The sequence below is a fragment of the Eublepharis macularius genome, chromosome 15, assembly GCF_028583425.1.
Source record: "Eublepharis macularius isolate TG4126 chromosome 15, MPM_Emac_v1.0, whole genome shotgun sequence".
NCBI classification, from domain to species: Eukaryota; Metazoa; Chordata; class Lepidosauria; order Squamata; family Eublepharidae; genus Eublepharis; species Eublepharis macularius.
The window spans coordinates 55,064,167-55,080,107 of NC_072804.1; the positions used below are offsets into that span (position 1 = coordinate 55,064,167).

The 15,941-nt window shown below is 53.9% G+C and overlaps 1 protein-coding gene across 2 annotated transcripts in view; it reads left to right on the plus strand.

Annotated features, from left to right (window-relative positions):
* Positions 1-15,582, plus strand: part of ACTN4 (actinin alpha 4) — a 92,520-nt gene extending 76,938 nt beyond the window's left edge. For both annotated transcript variants that reach the window (XM_054999212.1, XM_054999213.1), the window contains exons 12-21: positions 2,342-2,492; positions 5,539-5,647; positions 5,761-5,901; positions 7,223-7,405; positions 7,535-7,669; positions 8,036-8,215; positions 8,989-9,135; positions 10,927-11,007; positions 12,284-12,442; positions 13,012-15,582. In XM_054999212.1, the coding sequence (XP_054855187.1) occupies positions 2,342-2,492; positions 5,539-5,647; positions 5,761-5,901; positions 7,223-7,405; positions 7,535-7,669; positions 8,036-8,215; positions 8,989-9,135; positions 10,927-11,007; positions 12,284-12,442; positions 13,012-13,170 (1,445 nt within the window). In that variant the 3' untranslated portion in view covers positions 13,171-15,582. The remainder of the gene's footprint in view (positions 1-2,341; positions 2,493-5,538; positions 5,648-5,760; positions 5,902-7,222; positions 7,406-7,534; positions 7,670-8,035; positions 8,216-8,988; positions 9,136-10,926; positions 11,008-12,283; positions 12,443-13,011) is intronic.
* The last annotated feature ends 359 nt before the right edge of the window (positions 15,583-15,941 follow it).

Below are 15,941 nucleotides of genomic sequence, written 5' to 3' on the forward strand. Positions count from 1 at the left end.
TGTTAACAGGTGACAGCCCCAACCGATTCTTGCTGCCCTGGTCCCCTTTGCGCCAGAGCCCAGTTCTTAAAGTGGAGTTTAGGTGCCTTGCGCAGCCAAGGCTTAGAACTGATACAATCAAAACTGCAAGTGATCTTTTTAAAAAAAAAAAGAAACCCAAGCTTCTAGACCACATGAACAGCTGCTGTGCAGGCTGAAAGATGCCCGGTTCAGTCTCCAGAAGCATCTCCGCTTGAAGTCTCTCAGGTAACATGTCCAGGGGAGGCCCTTTCTCTCTCCAGAGAGAGTTAGATGGACCCGTGGTGTAAATTGGCTTCATATGCATGTGTGTTAACGAATGAAACCTATGCCGAGCATACCCAGATTTGGCCTCAAGAAAAGTGATGAGACCCGTATAATTGTACGTGAAGCACAGAGGTGTAATACTTCTCGCATTGCGCAAGCTTTGCCCCGAGCACTAGACACCGTGTTCAACTTCGTTTCTCCTGCTCCTGTGGAATATTTGCAGATAGCTAAAGGAAATTGCTCAAATCATTGTCAAAAGGAGTGTGGAATTCATAACTCCAGTGCCAGCCCAGCATTCCAGATTCCTCTTCTCAAAACTGGGATTTAAAATGGTATTTCTGAAGCATACAACTTTCTGGATTAAAGTAAGAGGCGCACCTGATTCATGTACTTCAAAAGATGCGCAGTAGATGTTCTCAGATAGCTCCCAGAGTCATCGGGCAACAGAACAGGCCATGCTGATCTGACCTGGCCTACCAGCAATGTAGTCCTAAACATGAACGCGCTAAAGGTCTGTGGGGCTAGGAAGAAAATGTCCTCGGGGCTGAAGCCCAAGGCCCAGCCATCAAACTCCAAGGCGATGCTTTGGGCCTTTTCCTTGAAACCCGCCGGCTGTAGCGCAAGCGGTTTCAAGGCACCCGTTTGCATTTTTATTTCCTCTCTTGGAAAAACGTCATTCCCTGAGCGCTAGTGGGGCGAGGTGAGGAGCAGTGCCGTGCAGGGTCTCCTTGCTTCGAAGGGTCGAGGGCTGTGGATGCATCCCATATGAGAGTTTAATCTTGCTCAAGAGGCCGCTGTGCCCAGACCGTGCGCGTACTGCCTGGCCAACAGCCAGGAACCAGATTTCCCAAGCCGAGTGTGTCCTGGGGAACAGCTGATGGGAACACAAGAGCATTTTCCAAACTCCGGCCATTTTTCCAGCTCCCAAACATGAATAGCTTTTGAATTAGTACACAAGTCCCTGTCGTGTGCCAGGACGGCTAGCAACTGTTTGCTCAGCCTCAGGCTTGCGGGGGGCACGGGTACTGAGACCATGGAACTCTGCCCTGGAGAAGAACCCCCGGGCGTCCAGGCCTTGAGGAATACCTCAGCAGCATGCAGCTCTTTTGTTTCCTGTGTTGGAGGGGCGTGTGGGGGAACCAGCAGTGCTCTTCCTCTGTCTGGCTTCTGTTCGAAGGGAAATGTTGGAAGCTGTACATAGGGAGGCAGACTCGGGAGCGCGAAGCTCCCAAGCAGCTGTTAGGGGAGGCCCCGTCAGCCAAGGACCGTGGGAAGGGAAGAGGTGAAACCAATTGTTGGTGGAGGAGAAGGGGGCTGACTATTTAGGGCAGTCCGTTGCCAGGAGAAGCACCCGGTGTGCCAGTCCACAATGTGCCCAGCCTGGCACTTCCAGGGCCCTTAAAAAACACACCCCGTTCTGCCTTCTGGATAAACTAGACTCCAGCGATCGCAGCTGCCTAAGTAGCCCGCAGAGTGCAGGGGGCCGTGGGGTTGTGCTCCGTTTGGCTCCCTTTTTTGGCAAACTCGCGTGCTTTCCCAGACTAACGTCTCAGCCAAGGATGTTTTGCAGGAAGGCAAACTCCTGCAAATGGCTCCGAGAGGGTGGCAGAAAGACCCCCATCCCTGCCAGATCAGCCCCCGTGGCAGCCTCTGGAATGAAGGCGCCGGGAGCATCTGGTCGCATAAGAGAGCGGGCTGGCGCAGGGGGCTGTGAGGCACTGGCAGTGGGGGAGCCCCTCTGGCCGCTACGGATGCCGGGAGCGTCCTGCATTCCAGGCGTTCGAGGCGCTTCATGACCCTCAGATGCAGCCCTGGGAGGTAGGCCTCACTTGTCCCTGTTACGTGCATAGGAGGCTAGAAGGGGCTGAACCCCTGACCAAGCGTGTGGTGAAGGTGAGATCTGGGGCCCTCCCCGCCCCACTCTGCTCCTCCAAGCTCCGGGACAAACTCCCCCACTGAGGCCTGCACATCGCTTGGCTTCTCTTGTAGTGGAGGGCTGCTAGGCAGGAGCCTGATAGGTCTGCCCGTGTGTGTGTGTGTGTGTGTGTGTCCCCAGGTAAAGAGGCCATGCTGAGGCAGAAGGACTACGAGACAGCCACCTTGTCGGACATCAAAGCCCTGATCCGGAAGCACGAGGCGTTCGAGAGCGACCTGGCGGCCCACCAGGACCGTGTGGAGCAGATCGCAGCCATCGCGCAGGAGCTCAAGTAGGGGTCGTCCTCCGGGCTGGTTCTGGCAAGCAGCTTCCTTGCGGGGCGGAGTGTGTTGGTCTTGGTGTTCCCCCAGTCTTGCTGGCAGGGTTCCCTGCTTCCACCAGACATGCAGGGAGATACTGACCCCTGCCAAGACGAGACGCCTGTGAAGCCTAGTGGGACCCCTGGGATAGAGACACGCCCTCTTTCTCGAGCCACTTGGCCTCCTTCTAAAGCAGTACTGGAAAATGGGGGGCCCAGTTATCTCCCCCCTCCCGCTCCACAGAGGTGCAGTCCAGGAAATTCTGTCAACCCCCCTTTGCGTGGAGGGCTTCAGCCAGACCCAAGTGTTACTCTAGGTTTAAGCCGCAGAAGGTTGGGCCTTCTGGTTGCAGCAATTGCAGTTTTTTTCCCCCCATATCCCCCAAAACATAAATTGGGAAGCTGAAGGGCAGCCAGGTTTTAGCAGGAGCACCAACCAGTCATAACCCTGGCAGGGCCTCCTTGTGCGCAGCCCTTCTTTGCCCCCCCACCCCACCCCCTTGAGATCCCAGTTCCTTTTGCTCACTTTCCTCTCTGCCTCCCACTGGGCTTTTTACATTGCAAGATCCTGTATAGGAAACAGGAGCCGTCCACCGCGCTCTTCCCTTTGCAGCGTGTGTGTTTTGCGTGTGCGTGTGTGAGGGAGGGAGGGCGAGAGTGAGTGAGTGAGTGAGTGAGAGACAGACAGACAGACGTGGGCTTGCCTCGAAGCACAGGGCTGACACAATGAGACGCTGTGCGGTATTTTGGGCGAATCTAAAATAGCTTTTAAAAAAAGAACGTGTCACAGTCTCTTTCCAACACATCCCTGGCTGGTGTGCAGACTCTGCTGAGATCACCTCTCTTTGGAGGACGTTTCTAGAAGGAGCCCCTTCCCGAAAACACCTCCCTCAATACACAGTACCCCTATTGTTTCCCTCCCCTCTTCTCTTTTCGCCTTGCCAGAATACAATTATTGTAAGAGTTTGCCGCAAACCATTTTTCAGTCTCCCATCGCTCGGATAAACTCACATACAATTAGTACACACAGGGGCCGGAACGGAGCCCTGCCATGAATGGAGGCTGTTATTCCCCTGACTGGGAAAGGCAGAGGGTGCTGGGAAAGGGATGTGTGTGGCCCAGATCATGAGTTCATGGGGAGAGCACACGCACTCTTAATAAAAGCTCCAGAGTAGAAAGACGCCATTTGATGGCCAGCGGGAGCCACACTGGACTCTTCGCCCCTTAACCTCACCCCAATATCTTGTTACTTCTCGAGTCTGGGCTGTTCAGCTACAGTTTCTGGCTGGGGGGGGGGAAGACTACCCCCCCCCTTAATCTCTAGCATTGCTGTTCTGTCTCCTCCCAGCATGTTTTGCTTGGCACATATCCTGGCTCTTCTCCCCCTCCTCACGAGATCCTGTGCATGCAGCAACTTGCAGTCTGGCTTTAAAACTTGGCATTTGGGAGTAGCTGCGAACTTGCTGCAATTGGGGCTAAGTGCTGCATCCCCCCTCCCCAATCCCCCCCCCCACCGACGCCACCCTCCGTCCACACAGAAGCGAAAACTCCGTCCTCTGGCCTGCGGTTGTGTTAGGAAGGCGGCAGCGCCCCCTGGTGCCAGAGAGCTGCCACTGCCACGCTGATGGGTTGGGTTCACTTCCAAAACAGTCGTACCTGCAGACCTTGGCGTTCATTTATTTACACTCCGCTTTTCTCCCCAGCGGAGAGCCAGAGGAGCTTTACCAGCTTCCCTCTTTCATTTGATCTTCACAACCCCGTGAATGAAGTTAGGCTGATGAGTGTGTGACTGGCCCAGGGTTCACCCAGCAAGCTTTCATGGCGGAGTGGGGATGTCCGAGAACCACAAGGAGAGCTCTGGGCACCCTTGTTTTCCCATCTCCTTCCCCTACGATGTCCAGCTTTACTTTCCATTTCCTCTGGCTGCCTATTTTCTTCCCTCCACTGCCTCCACTCTGGCCCGTGACACCAAGGGATCTTCACACTCTGTTCTGCTTCTCCCCCCCCTTCTCCTTCTCTTACCTTTATGCCTTCCTGCCTTCCTTCCCCTTTCGGTGCTTGCTCTGTGTCCAGATTTAAACACCATGCAGACCGGGGCAAAGCCACACTCCTGTGGGACTGCATGCTCATTCCATGTCTTGTTCAAACTGGGCCTGTATCATGTGAAGTTGCTTTGCATCTCTCATAAACTGGGCTTTGCATCTGGGCATCTCTCATAAACTGGGCTGCTGCCCCTGCAGAGTCCCATGGGAGAATCCTTCGCCTGCATTGTGTCTCCATCGGTGTCCTGTGCGCTTTGGAAACAAGACGATAAAAAGGACACAAGAGCCAGCACATGTTGGAACACTTGCTGCGTGTTCCATTCCTTGCACTTCCTGGGGGGAGAGACAGGCTGAGACCACTAAGATTTCTCCAGTTTTGTAAAGGCGCATGTAACACACGGGGTGCATCTGTGTCCTTAGCTCCATCAGGGTGCCTAGGAACTTGGCCCATCCACGTGGGTTCCCTTAGCTTCTCATGGGGCTGGCCTTGAAGCCCAACTCTTCAGTTGTGTTTCTGGCCTGAACAAATGCTTAGATTGTTTTAGGTGGGTAGCCGTGTTGGTCTGCAGTAGAACAGCGGGATTCGAGTCCACTGGCACCTTAAGAGACCAACCAGATTTTCAGAGTATCGGCTTTTGAAAGTCAGAGATCTCTTCAGAGAATGGATTGACTGTTGTGAGGGAAGAGGGAGTAAAACGCAGAGTGCACAAAGCCCCCCCCCCCAGTCTTGTGTAATTTGGATCTCACACACACACCCAGCATCAAAATTGTGCATCATTCCAAGAGGGAACCCCCAAGATGCAGACAACAGTGTTGTCTGGCCCGAGGCCACTGCAAACATCCCATTCTTACTGCTCCGTTCCCGCGGCGCTTGGGCCCTCAAGGCTGCACGAAGGAGACCTTTGAAAGAAAGACCTACGGAGATCCTTCCCCAGCCCGGTCCTGAGTCACTCACCCCGTTCCCCTCTGCCCTGCAGTGAGCTGGACTACTACGACTCCCCCAGCGTCAACGCCCGGTGCCAGAAGATCTGTGATCAGTGGGACTCGCTGGGATCCTTGACCCACACCAGGAGGGAGGCGTTGGAGGTAAGCCGGGGCTCTGAAGGCTCCTGTTTCTTGTCGTGGTTGGGGGGGGGGGACAGGGGGGGCTTGTGGCCAGAGGGCCCCGATCCATCCGCCCTGTTGGGTCTCCTGTGCAGAAAACGGAAAAGCAGCTGGAGACGATCGACCAGCTCCACCTGGAATACGCCAAGAGGGCAGCGCCCTTCAACAACTGGATGGAGAGCGCCATGGAAGACTTGCAGGACATGTTCATTGTCCACACCATCGAGGAGATCGAAGTGAGGAGGGAGGGAGGGAGGCGGGGCCTGCAGATCGGGGCCAGATCACACGCCTTGCACGCAGAGGGTGCCGAGTTCGGTCCCCGGCATCTCTGCTTAACGGGGGTGTCGGGAACAACATTTCACCACCCAGAGCCCTTCCCGTCAGAAGAGAGCATGCAGAGATGGATGGATGGATGGATGGATGGATGGATGGATGGATGGATGGATGGATGGATGCAAGGGCAGTCATTGGCTGGTAGCCACCTGATCGGCATGCCCAAAGCCCCAGGTTCAGTCCTCGGCATCCCCGTGAAAAGGTTCTGTGTTTGGGGTGTGTGGAGAGCCATGGTGGTCTCTGGGCTTGTGACTCGTTATAAGGCAGCTTCAAATGTTTATAGCTAATAATAATAACGGTGTGTTTATATACCACTTTTCTAGACAGATTAGTGCCCACTCCACGTGGCGAACAAGCTCAGTGTATTTTGGGAGCTGGGCTGAGAGGAGGGGCTGGTGCAAGGCTGCCTGCTGAGCTCACGGCAGGAGCGGGAGTCGAACCGGCAGCGTGCTGATCTGCAGTCCAGCCACTTAACTGCTGTGCTACAGTTCAAGAGCAGCCGCCCCAGCCCTGCTCAGCCTGCCTAAACCCTGGGCTCTTCTTTTCCTCTCCTCTTAACAATAGAGGAAACCGTTGATGAAGCCTGCCAGTCTTAGAGTGAAAAGGAAGAGGCAAAAATGTTTCATGAGTTGAGCTAACGGGGATGTTCACGGACACTTTGTTTAGAATAAAAACAGACGGGACTCTTGCAGCACTTTGAAGACAGGCAAGGTTTTTTTGTTTTTTGTTTTAATTCTAACATAAGTTTTCGTGGATTATTGCCCGCTTCATCAGATGCACATGGTGAATCCTGACCAGGTTAACCATGAATGTGTATGAATCCCTGGAAGCTTCTGTTGGAATAAAACAGTGTTTGTCTTGAAGATGCCACAAGACAGCTGTTTATTTTTTGCCGCAGCAGACTAACACAACTACCCTTCAAGGGCTTAATTTAGTTGTGTGTGCATGTGTGTGTAAAACAGAGGTTTTTAATTAAGTCGCCAGCAGCCCTTGTGGTAATTATAACAGTGGTTATTAAACAAATGTCTCCGTATTGATTGATGCACGGAACAGGCAGATTTTTAATGGACTATCACCAACTGCAGTTCCTGTTCCATTCTTGCTGGTGGGAGGCAAGCAAGCCTCGCTTCCTTGTGAGGAACCCCAGCCAGGTGCCTGTCTAGCCAGGCTCCATCCTTGGGTGGCAGTTCCATGCCTTGTTTCCAATGCAGTTTTCTCGTGTAGGGTTTGATCGCCGCCCACGACCAGTTCAAATCCACCTTGCCTGACGCAGACAAAGAGCGCGAGGCCATCCTCGGCATCCAGAGCGAAGCGCAGAGGATCGCGGACTACAACAACATCAAGCTCTCAGGGAACAACCCCTACACTTCGGTCACTCCGCAGATCATCAACTCCAAGTGGGAGAGGGTGCGTGGAAGGGCATGCGCTCGCCAAAGCCCTGCAGAGGACTGCAGGGAGACGCAGAGGGCTTTGTTGGCGGTGGGGGGGGGGTGCCTCGAGGTTAGGGTTGTGTAACGGGCTCTTTCGCCGGATCAGGTCCAGCAGTTGGTGCCAAAGAGGGACCATGCGCTGCAAGATGAGCAGAGCAAGCAGCAGTCCAACGAGCATCTCCGCCGGCAGTTCGCCAGCCAGGCAAACATCGTCGGGCCCTGGATCCAAACCAAGATGGAGGTGAGAGAGGCCCACGAGCCAGGGAGAGAGTTGGAGAGGTGGGAGGAGCAGAGGCCGGGAAGAGGAGCAGCGGGTCTTGTGTCCTGCAGTGACAGAGCGAGGGTGCGCTCGGGTCCGGTCCCAGCTGAGCCACACCCATGTTGGTTGGCCTTTGAGACCAGGTGCTGTTCCCTCAGCCCCAGTGCGCCCACCCCCCTCAGTGCCAGTCGGCGCAAGGGACGCCGCACTTTCCAAGATTGCTGTAACTATGACTGTTTTGAAACGTATAAATTATTTTCCAAAGACCTACAGGCAGCCTTCTGGGGCTGCCAGTGTTGCCTCCAGCAGGCCGAGCCTGACCCCTCGGTTTCTCCCCCTCCCTGCCAGGAGATCGGGCGCATCTCCATCGAGATGAACGGCACCCTCGAGGACCAGCTGAACCACCTCAAGCAGTACGAGCGGAGCATCGTGGACTACAAGCCCAACATCGACCTGCTGGAGCAGCAGCACCAGCTCATCCAGGAGGCCCTCATCTTTGACAACAAGCACACCAACTACACCATGGAGGTGCGGGCAGGCGAGGGAAGGCAGCCCCCCACCCGTGGCGGGCAGCGGCGAGCAGGGCGGTCTGCAGCAGGGCGGCCGCGGGTGGGACTTGGTTTCCAAAACGAGAATGGCCGTGGGCTCCTCACAAGCCTGTACGTGTCGTTCTGCCAGTTCCTGGTGCTGGAAATGTCAGGCAAGTGGATTGCTGGCACTCCCAGTTCCCAGAAAGAAAACCATTCAGCACAAAGGTGGGCCCCAGCGTATATGGACCACCGATCAAGAAACTTCCGACTCATGCCTTAATAGTCATGTGACTTCCAGTAGGGTCAGGTGGCCTGGCGATCAGCTGACCTCCAGAAGGGGTCATGTGAGCAGGCCTTGGTAAACGTTGGTCAGGACACATCTGGAGACGGAACCTGAAGCAGGTCTTCAGTATTCTCTATGCACTACTAAATGTACCCTTGTGAAATATTGGTCAATGCCATAAAGGAATAGAAAACAAACTCCCAGGAAAAACAGAGCAAATTTTAGGCATCAGGAAAAGAAACGAGCCTGAAAAGCACCTTGAGCCTGGAGGGGAGGGGGCTCCTGTCCTGCTTTCGGTTGTCACCCCCCCCTCCTGAAACACCTTTGCTGCAAAGTAGGAGGCGGAGCCTTGACTTGAGGACGCCCCCCTGTTGTCGCAAGAGAGGACAGTCCCTCCGATTTGACGGCCCTTCCTTGTTCCCAGTCCTGTGGGTTCCTCTGGTGGGTCCGCGTTTAAACAGTTGCGTTTCTCCCCTCTCTCTCCCCAGCACATCCGTGTTGGATGGGAACAGCTCCTCACCACCATCGCCCGGACCATCAACGAGGTAGAGAACCAGATCCTCACCCGGGACGCCAAAGGGATCAGCCAGGAACAGATGCAGGAGTTCCGGGCTTCCTTCAACCACTTCGACAAGGTAACCTGGGTTATGTGCAGGGGGAGAATGACAGAGTCCCTCCCCTGGAGCAACAGGCAGCAGAAGCGCTCCCTCCGTGTGTGCCTGGGTGCGATTGTCCTTCTGCCAGCTGCCGTCTCTATTTTTGAGAAAAGAACTCCTGTCCGGGGGAGGGGGGACGTTCCTTTTTTCATAGATGCAAAAGTACTGGTTAGAGAGTCCATGAGGGCCCCTCGATTACTTTGAGACTATTCATCGTCCTTATTGATAACCTGTGATCACAAAATCATTTCCGATCTTCTCCTGCCCTTCCTCCAGACACCTCAAGATGGGGGGCATCTCTCTCCTGTGCACCCCGCCCCCATCCTGAGGATAACCCTGTGGCTTATGTCAAGCCGAGAGAGAGACCGTTAAGCTGCACGGTGTAGAGACTTGAACCCAGGTCTTCCCAGTCCACTGCATCGACACCCCTGTGTTGCTACCCCCGCTGAGACAACAAAGAGGGTCAAAGCCCCCCTTTTCTCCCCCGCCCCTTTCCCTGCCTTCTACCGGCAGAAAACGAGAAGCTTCGATCCAAGAGGGAGAAGGCGTTCTCTCCCCCCCCTCGCCCCCCCGTGGCTTTCTTCAAAACCTGTTCCTGCAGTCGGCATCCTCCTGCCACGGGGTGCTTGTGTGTTTCTGAAGGCCCGTCTTCATGTTGGCCTGCACGCTTCCAGAGAAAGCACTGCCCCCCGCCCCCCCCCTTTGTGCACCCACCCACATGGGGAGATCGGGGGGAAGCCGCTTTTGTCGCCACTTTGATCAGTTACGTTTTGCAGAACGCTACGAGCAGTTTGGGACGCCGTAAGCAAACCTTACTCTGGCTAGGACGTCCCGTCTCCTCCCCTGTAAAACCGCCAAGTCTGCAGGGCCGATGGGCAGCCTTCTGGCTGTTGTGAAAGTCGCCTCCCAAAACTGCTGGTTGGGGAGGCTACTTTGTCGTGCTGTGTAGGCAGGGAGAACTCCAGTGTTTTTACTGCCAAGTAACTCAGCACGCTTGGTTACTTAGCATGGCCAGGCTTGGGTCTTGTCCCCAAGCTAGCTGAGGAGTTAGCTTCCTGCCCTTCTCCTGTCCCAGACACACAAGTTTGCACACACACACACGCTGCAGACTCCCAGCAAAATGTGTAAATGGAGGGCAGCAGAAGGCAGAGTGTCACAATTCAGACATTCTGAATTTGGCGACCTGCCCACAGTGGCTTCTTTGTGCCCACAAGGAAGAGCTTAATGCTGCTGCCGCCAAGGGGGCACCTGCGCCTGCGTGACCCAGCCCCATGCCTTCAGAATGCAGAGGGGCTTTCAGTGAGCCTTTCCCTCCTGGAGGCTTCTGTGGCGGCACGTCCAAAAACTGATTTCCGATTCTTCAAGGCGGGTGTCACGCTCCCAGGGTTTCAGGCTTGGGCAGAAAGGAACCCCTCTCGCCGTGCCTCAGCGGCCACTAGCCCATATTGCTGGGGTCAGTCCCCGTCACTGGTGCCATCCCAGTTCTTCTGCCTTCTTCTGCCAAGTCACTAAATAATGGATAAGCCGGTGCGGGGGGGGGGGGGGCGCACCTTTTTGCCTTGGGGCTTATAGGGTGGAGGCACCGGGTGTGTGGGGGGCAAACCCCCAAAGGCAGGCAGCCTTGAACTAACTGCGTGTCTTTTCCCCCTGCTTTGGTTGTGCGTTCATGGGCCTCCCCTCCCCTCCCCTCCCTTGATGTGCCTGCCGCACCCCTTGCCCTTCCTCCCATCCTGACGTGTGTGCGCGTGTGTGTGTGTGGCATGGCGGCAGGACCATGGCGGCTCTCTGGGACCCGAAGAGTTCAAAGCCTGCCTCATCAGCTTGGGATACGATGTGGAAAATGACAGACAGGTACCCGGCACCAGTTTTGACTCGCAGCTCCTTGGGGAAATGTCGCGATTAACATGGTCTCCTTTTCTCTCTTCCTTCACCCTGTCCTCCCGCCTCTCCTTCCACACTCTTCTGTGTCTGTCCATCCCCCCTTGTTACTGTTTGTGCCTCGTTTTCTGGCATCTTGATGACGTTCCTTGACTGACGGATTGTCTTTCTCTGTGCATCTCTCATCTTCCCTCCCTGGGGGCTGCTGCTCTCTCCTTCCTTTCGCCTCGCATGCCTTTTCCATCTTCCTCCTGCCTCTTCCTCTTCCTCCTCCTCCTCCTGTCGGCCTCTCGGAATAGAAGCGCACGGGCAGCATGGATACCGATGACTACCGAGCCCTCCTTATCTCCACGGGATACAGCCTGGTACGCTCTCCGGCTTTCTGCCTTCTCTTGCTCTGGAATCTCCTCTGCACTTTGTTTGCCATCTATGAGTCTTACTGTGCTTGCACGTTGCTTCGCTGCAGCTGATCTGACAGTAGGAGGAGAGAAAACATTTGGGCCAAGTTGGGCCGGGGAGGTGGTCTGGAATGAAGGGGAGCAAAGTCTGTGGAAATTCAGGAGTGCAGGTATTTGGTATTTGCTAGAACTGTTCAATCTGTCATATTTTATCCATGTTTAGAGCAATTGGATTTCAAATAAGTTTGCATATTGCCAAAATTCCGGTAATACCTGTCCTTCTGAAGATTTAATTTGAAAAAAGTCCACATGTTGTTGAACTGTCCTGGTTAATAGTCTAAAAATGAGGTTGGCTGCCTGGTAAAACTTGCAGTTTTGATATTTACTAGTATTGGTAGTTAACCGGTGGACAGGGCTGGGATGTTGGTGCTGGTATTGTGTGTGTATTTGGGGAGGGGGGTGTGGGCATCTGCAGAAATAATTCGGGGGGGGGAGTCTTTTAATCAATGGGTTATTGATCTGACTGTGGTCTTAACACCATTTAGGATTCAGAGGGGGGCATGGAGTGCCTGCTGTTGTGGGCATCCATGGGAGGGTAGAAGGGTGCCCTTTTCGTCAGGCCAAAGGCATGCAGGTCGCCGTGTAGGAAGGGCTTTGCAGGATTAAGCCTTGAGGGAGGAAGAGCAGACGGTCTGAGCCGGGAGAGTTCTTCAGGTGGAGCTGCTGGCCATTTCAGAGCTTGGACAGGGCATAGGGGTGCGCCAAGGCCCATACTCGAATACCTTTCAACGGCCGAAGCCTGCGCCTCTTGCTTGCGAGCTGACAGCCCTCTCTCTCCCCCCTCCTTCCAGGGAGACGCAGAGTTCAACCGGATTATGAGCGTGGTGGATCCCAACAACAGTGGCGTTGTGACCTTCCAGGCCTTCATCGACTTCATGTCACGAGAGACGACAGACACCGACACAGCAGACCAAGTTATCGCCTCCTTCAAGGTCTTGGCTGGAGACAAGGTGAGGTCCCCAAGGGGTGGCCAAAGGGCTGCCCTCGTGCCGGGGTTTTGTACGAGCACAAGAACAAGAGAGCCAAGTTTCTAGTCCTCCTGGTTGCAAAGACATGCTTGAAAGCTTGCCGCTGATCTCAGAAGGTTGGAAGGGGGATCGACTGACTAGGACTTCCAGTAACTGGGGGCAGGGGGCTTCAGGGCTTTGCATCACACCTTGACAGAGCGCCCACGGCCGGTAAAGCTGAAGAACATTACTGAAATTTCAAGATGGAAATCAGTTCTGTTTGCATAATGCTCCAAGATTGCAGAATTCAGTTTCTGGTACCGCAGAACTTAGAAATGATTCCTCCCCAGAAAGCGTGGAGTGCACAGCCTGTGGAACAGTGTCCATTTATCAAAACATTCGCCACCCCGGATTCATGCATGAGAGATGAGTTTGGAGGCGTTAGGCTGGTCCCCAAAACGTCTGTCTGTCTCCTGGCTTTTCATCGGAAGGCCCACTGTATGCTCACAGCCTCAGGTCTCTCCCCTCATTTTCTACACTCACTCTCTCTCTCTCTCTCTCTCTATCTGCAGAACTACATCACAGCCGAGGAGCTGCGGCGAGAGCTTCCCCCAGACCAGGCCGAGTACTGCATCGCTCGGATGGCACCTTACCAAGGGCCCGATGCCATCCCGGGAGCCCTTGACTATAAGTCCTTCTCGACAGCCTTGTATGGCGAGAGCGACCTGTGAGCTGGAGGTGGAAGCGGCGGCGGCAGCTACTGCAAGCGCTGGCGCTTTTTGTGGGGCGGGGGCAGGGGCAATGGCTCGATCTCCCTCCACACAAACACACACTCTCTCCCCCCTCTCCCTCTTATCAGCAATGGGGGCATGGTCTCCTCCTCTTTTCTCTCTCTCTCTCTCTCTCTCTCTCTCTCTGAGGACAGCAAGCTGCCTCCGCGCTGGGCAAATTTGGGAGCTGGCGTACATAACTCTTTTTTTACCGCCTATTCTACGAACAGTTACTATGCAACGGCCTAGCCATTTGCCCCCCTCTTCCCAGTGCCGAGCTGGGAGCAAGGCTGGATTTCCTCCCAACCGTCTTTACTTGGCCTTGATTGGGAACAGGGAGGAGGGGGGGAGACTTTCAGCAAAGGGGAGACGAGGGGAGAGCCCAGGGAACGCAGGCGGCTGTGGGTCAGGTTTGTTTAAGTAACGCCTCCCGTTCAGTTTGCTTTCTGCTATTGGCTGGTGTGACTTCTGAAGTTGGGTCCCTTCTTTCCCTGTGCGTGCTGTTTTTCTCTCCCGCTCCGGGTTTTTTTAACGTAAGGCTTGTTAGCGCAGAAATCCCAGCACAGAGCAGGGGCGCATCGCCCAGCGTGGTCCAGATTTTGAAGGAGAGCTCGATCTGCCTTCTGTCCTGACAGCCAGGACTCGGATACCTCGTTTGTTTCCATGCCGTTGCAAACCGTTCAGCGGGCCGTACTGGGCCATGTTGGGGAAGGGCTTTTTGATGCAGATTCTCCCCCCACCCAGGGGAAGTCTCTCTGGTGTGCGTTTGCTCCTCAGGGGTGCCTGGTGGGCCATCCTGAACCAGGCGCAGGCTGGGGCTCATACTGAGCTGCCCAGAAGAGCTTCTGCCTGCCCTGCGTTTCTCGGCCAACTCCTTGGGGTAGGTGCGTGCCCTCCTGTGCACATCCGTTACTGGACCTTCCTCCAGCTGGGATAAGTTAACGGTCAGCGGCTGCTTAGGTGCTGGGCAGGGGAAGGCGGGCCGTTTTCCTTCTATTCTGCAGGCCAGAGATGCTGTGGTGGAGTTGGAGCCTTTCTGGGGGCGTCTCCCGCTTCCAGCTCTTCACTTCCTGATCACGGCAGAATCCGGAAGAGGCCCACCGGCGGCGTCTGCTCTTCGGCACCCGCCTCCTTCGCGGGCTGCTTTTGCTTGGTTCTGGGCCGCAGCCTCCCTCTTGCTTGCTTTCCACACTCACAGCACATACGGTTTAGAAACACGTTTCTCTCAGCAATACTGACACACAAATCAAGGGCAAAGCACCCAGTTGGTCGCAGCTTTACTTCCAAGCAGATTTGTGCATGCCAAGGGGCTGGCCGGGGAGTGTCCCGTTCCCCCCCAGTTTCCTGTATCTCGAGGGGGGGGGTGATCTTGCAGTGGAAATGCAAGCAGGGTCTTCTTGACATAGGAATGGGTTTGTCCTGGTTTTCTCTCTCACGTGCCCTTTTTTGCATAACGGGGAGGGGGATCTTCTAGCAAATGGAAGAGAAGGGGGGTGTTGATCCAGAAGGGATCTTAATTATAAAGGTGCTCTTGAAGGGAAGTCTTAAATGGTGTCTTTCTGGGAAATGAGGCGAGGAGACCCGCAATCTCCCAGCGTTCCTTGGCAGAGGGAGAAACCGAATAGGTTGTCAAGTTAGCGACAGGGACCAGTAAAGCAAGTCCTGACACATAACTCTCTTTTTTGGGGTGCCTCCAAAGCTGCTCCCCCCTCTTCGGGCAAGAGCAGCTTTGCCCACACTCAGTCTTCCTCCTCCCTTTTTCTTTTCCACGCTCCGAGCAAACTCTTTAAAGTTCATTGCTTCACGCGTATATATATAAATATATATCTATTTTTTTGTAATTTTCTTCATCATGGTGCACGGTTTTCTGAGGACCAAATTTAAAAGAAGGAGAACCATGCAGAAGATCTTCTTAAAAAAAAAATAATAATAAAAATTTTTAAAAAGCAGAGGAATTAAAAAAACACACACAGCAAAGGGTTGCAATTTAATAACGTCCAGATTTATTATTATTAAATATATATTCATCTAGCATCGTATATTTGCCGATGGGGTTGTTTTGTGTCTTTTCATCATGGCATTAGAGTTATGGCTGACTTTAGCACTGGAGACCGGTAACATTTCCCACACCTTTGTCGTCCCTTTTGTTTTCTGTTTGGATTCCTCCTCTCCCCACCCCCCACCCCCATCAGAGAAGGTTAGTTTAATTTTATTACATTTGCTGCTGAATGTCCCATTTCTTGGGTGGGCACTTCAGACAATAGGGAGTAGCCAGCTTCTGTCTTTCTGTTCATCAAGGCTGTCCTGAAATTTCCACACTCTTCCCCTCCCTCTTGGGAATCAGAAAATAAAACGTCATATTTTTAAGGATGATTTATCTGGTGTCGTTCTTTCTCCCCCTCACCCCATCCCTTTGCCAAGATCAAGATAATCCAAATGATGGTATTCTGTAGTACTATGTATGGCTGTGAAAGGTGGACAGTGAAGACAGGACAGGAAGAAAATTGATTCATTTGAAATGTGGTGCTGGAGGAGAGTTTTGCGGATACCATGGACAAGCCAAAAAGACAAATAAGCGGGTTCTAGAGCAAATCAAGCTTGAATTCTCCCTAGAAGCTGAAATGACAAAACTGAGGCTATCGTACTTTGGTCACATCATGAGAAGACAAGATTCTCTGGAAAAATCCATGTTAGGAAAAGTGGAAGGCAGGAAGAAAAGAAGACCTGAGATG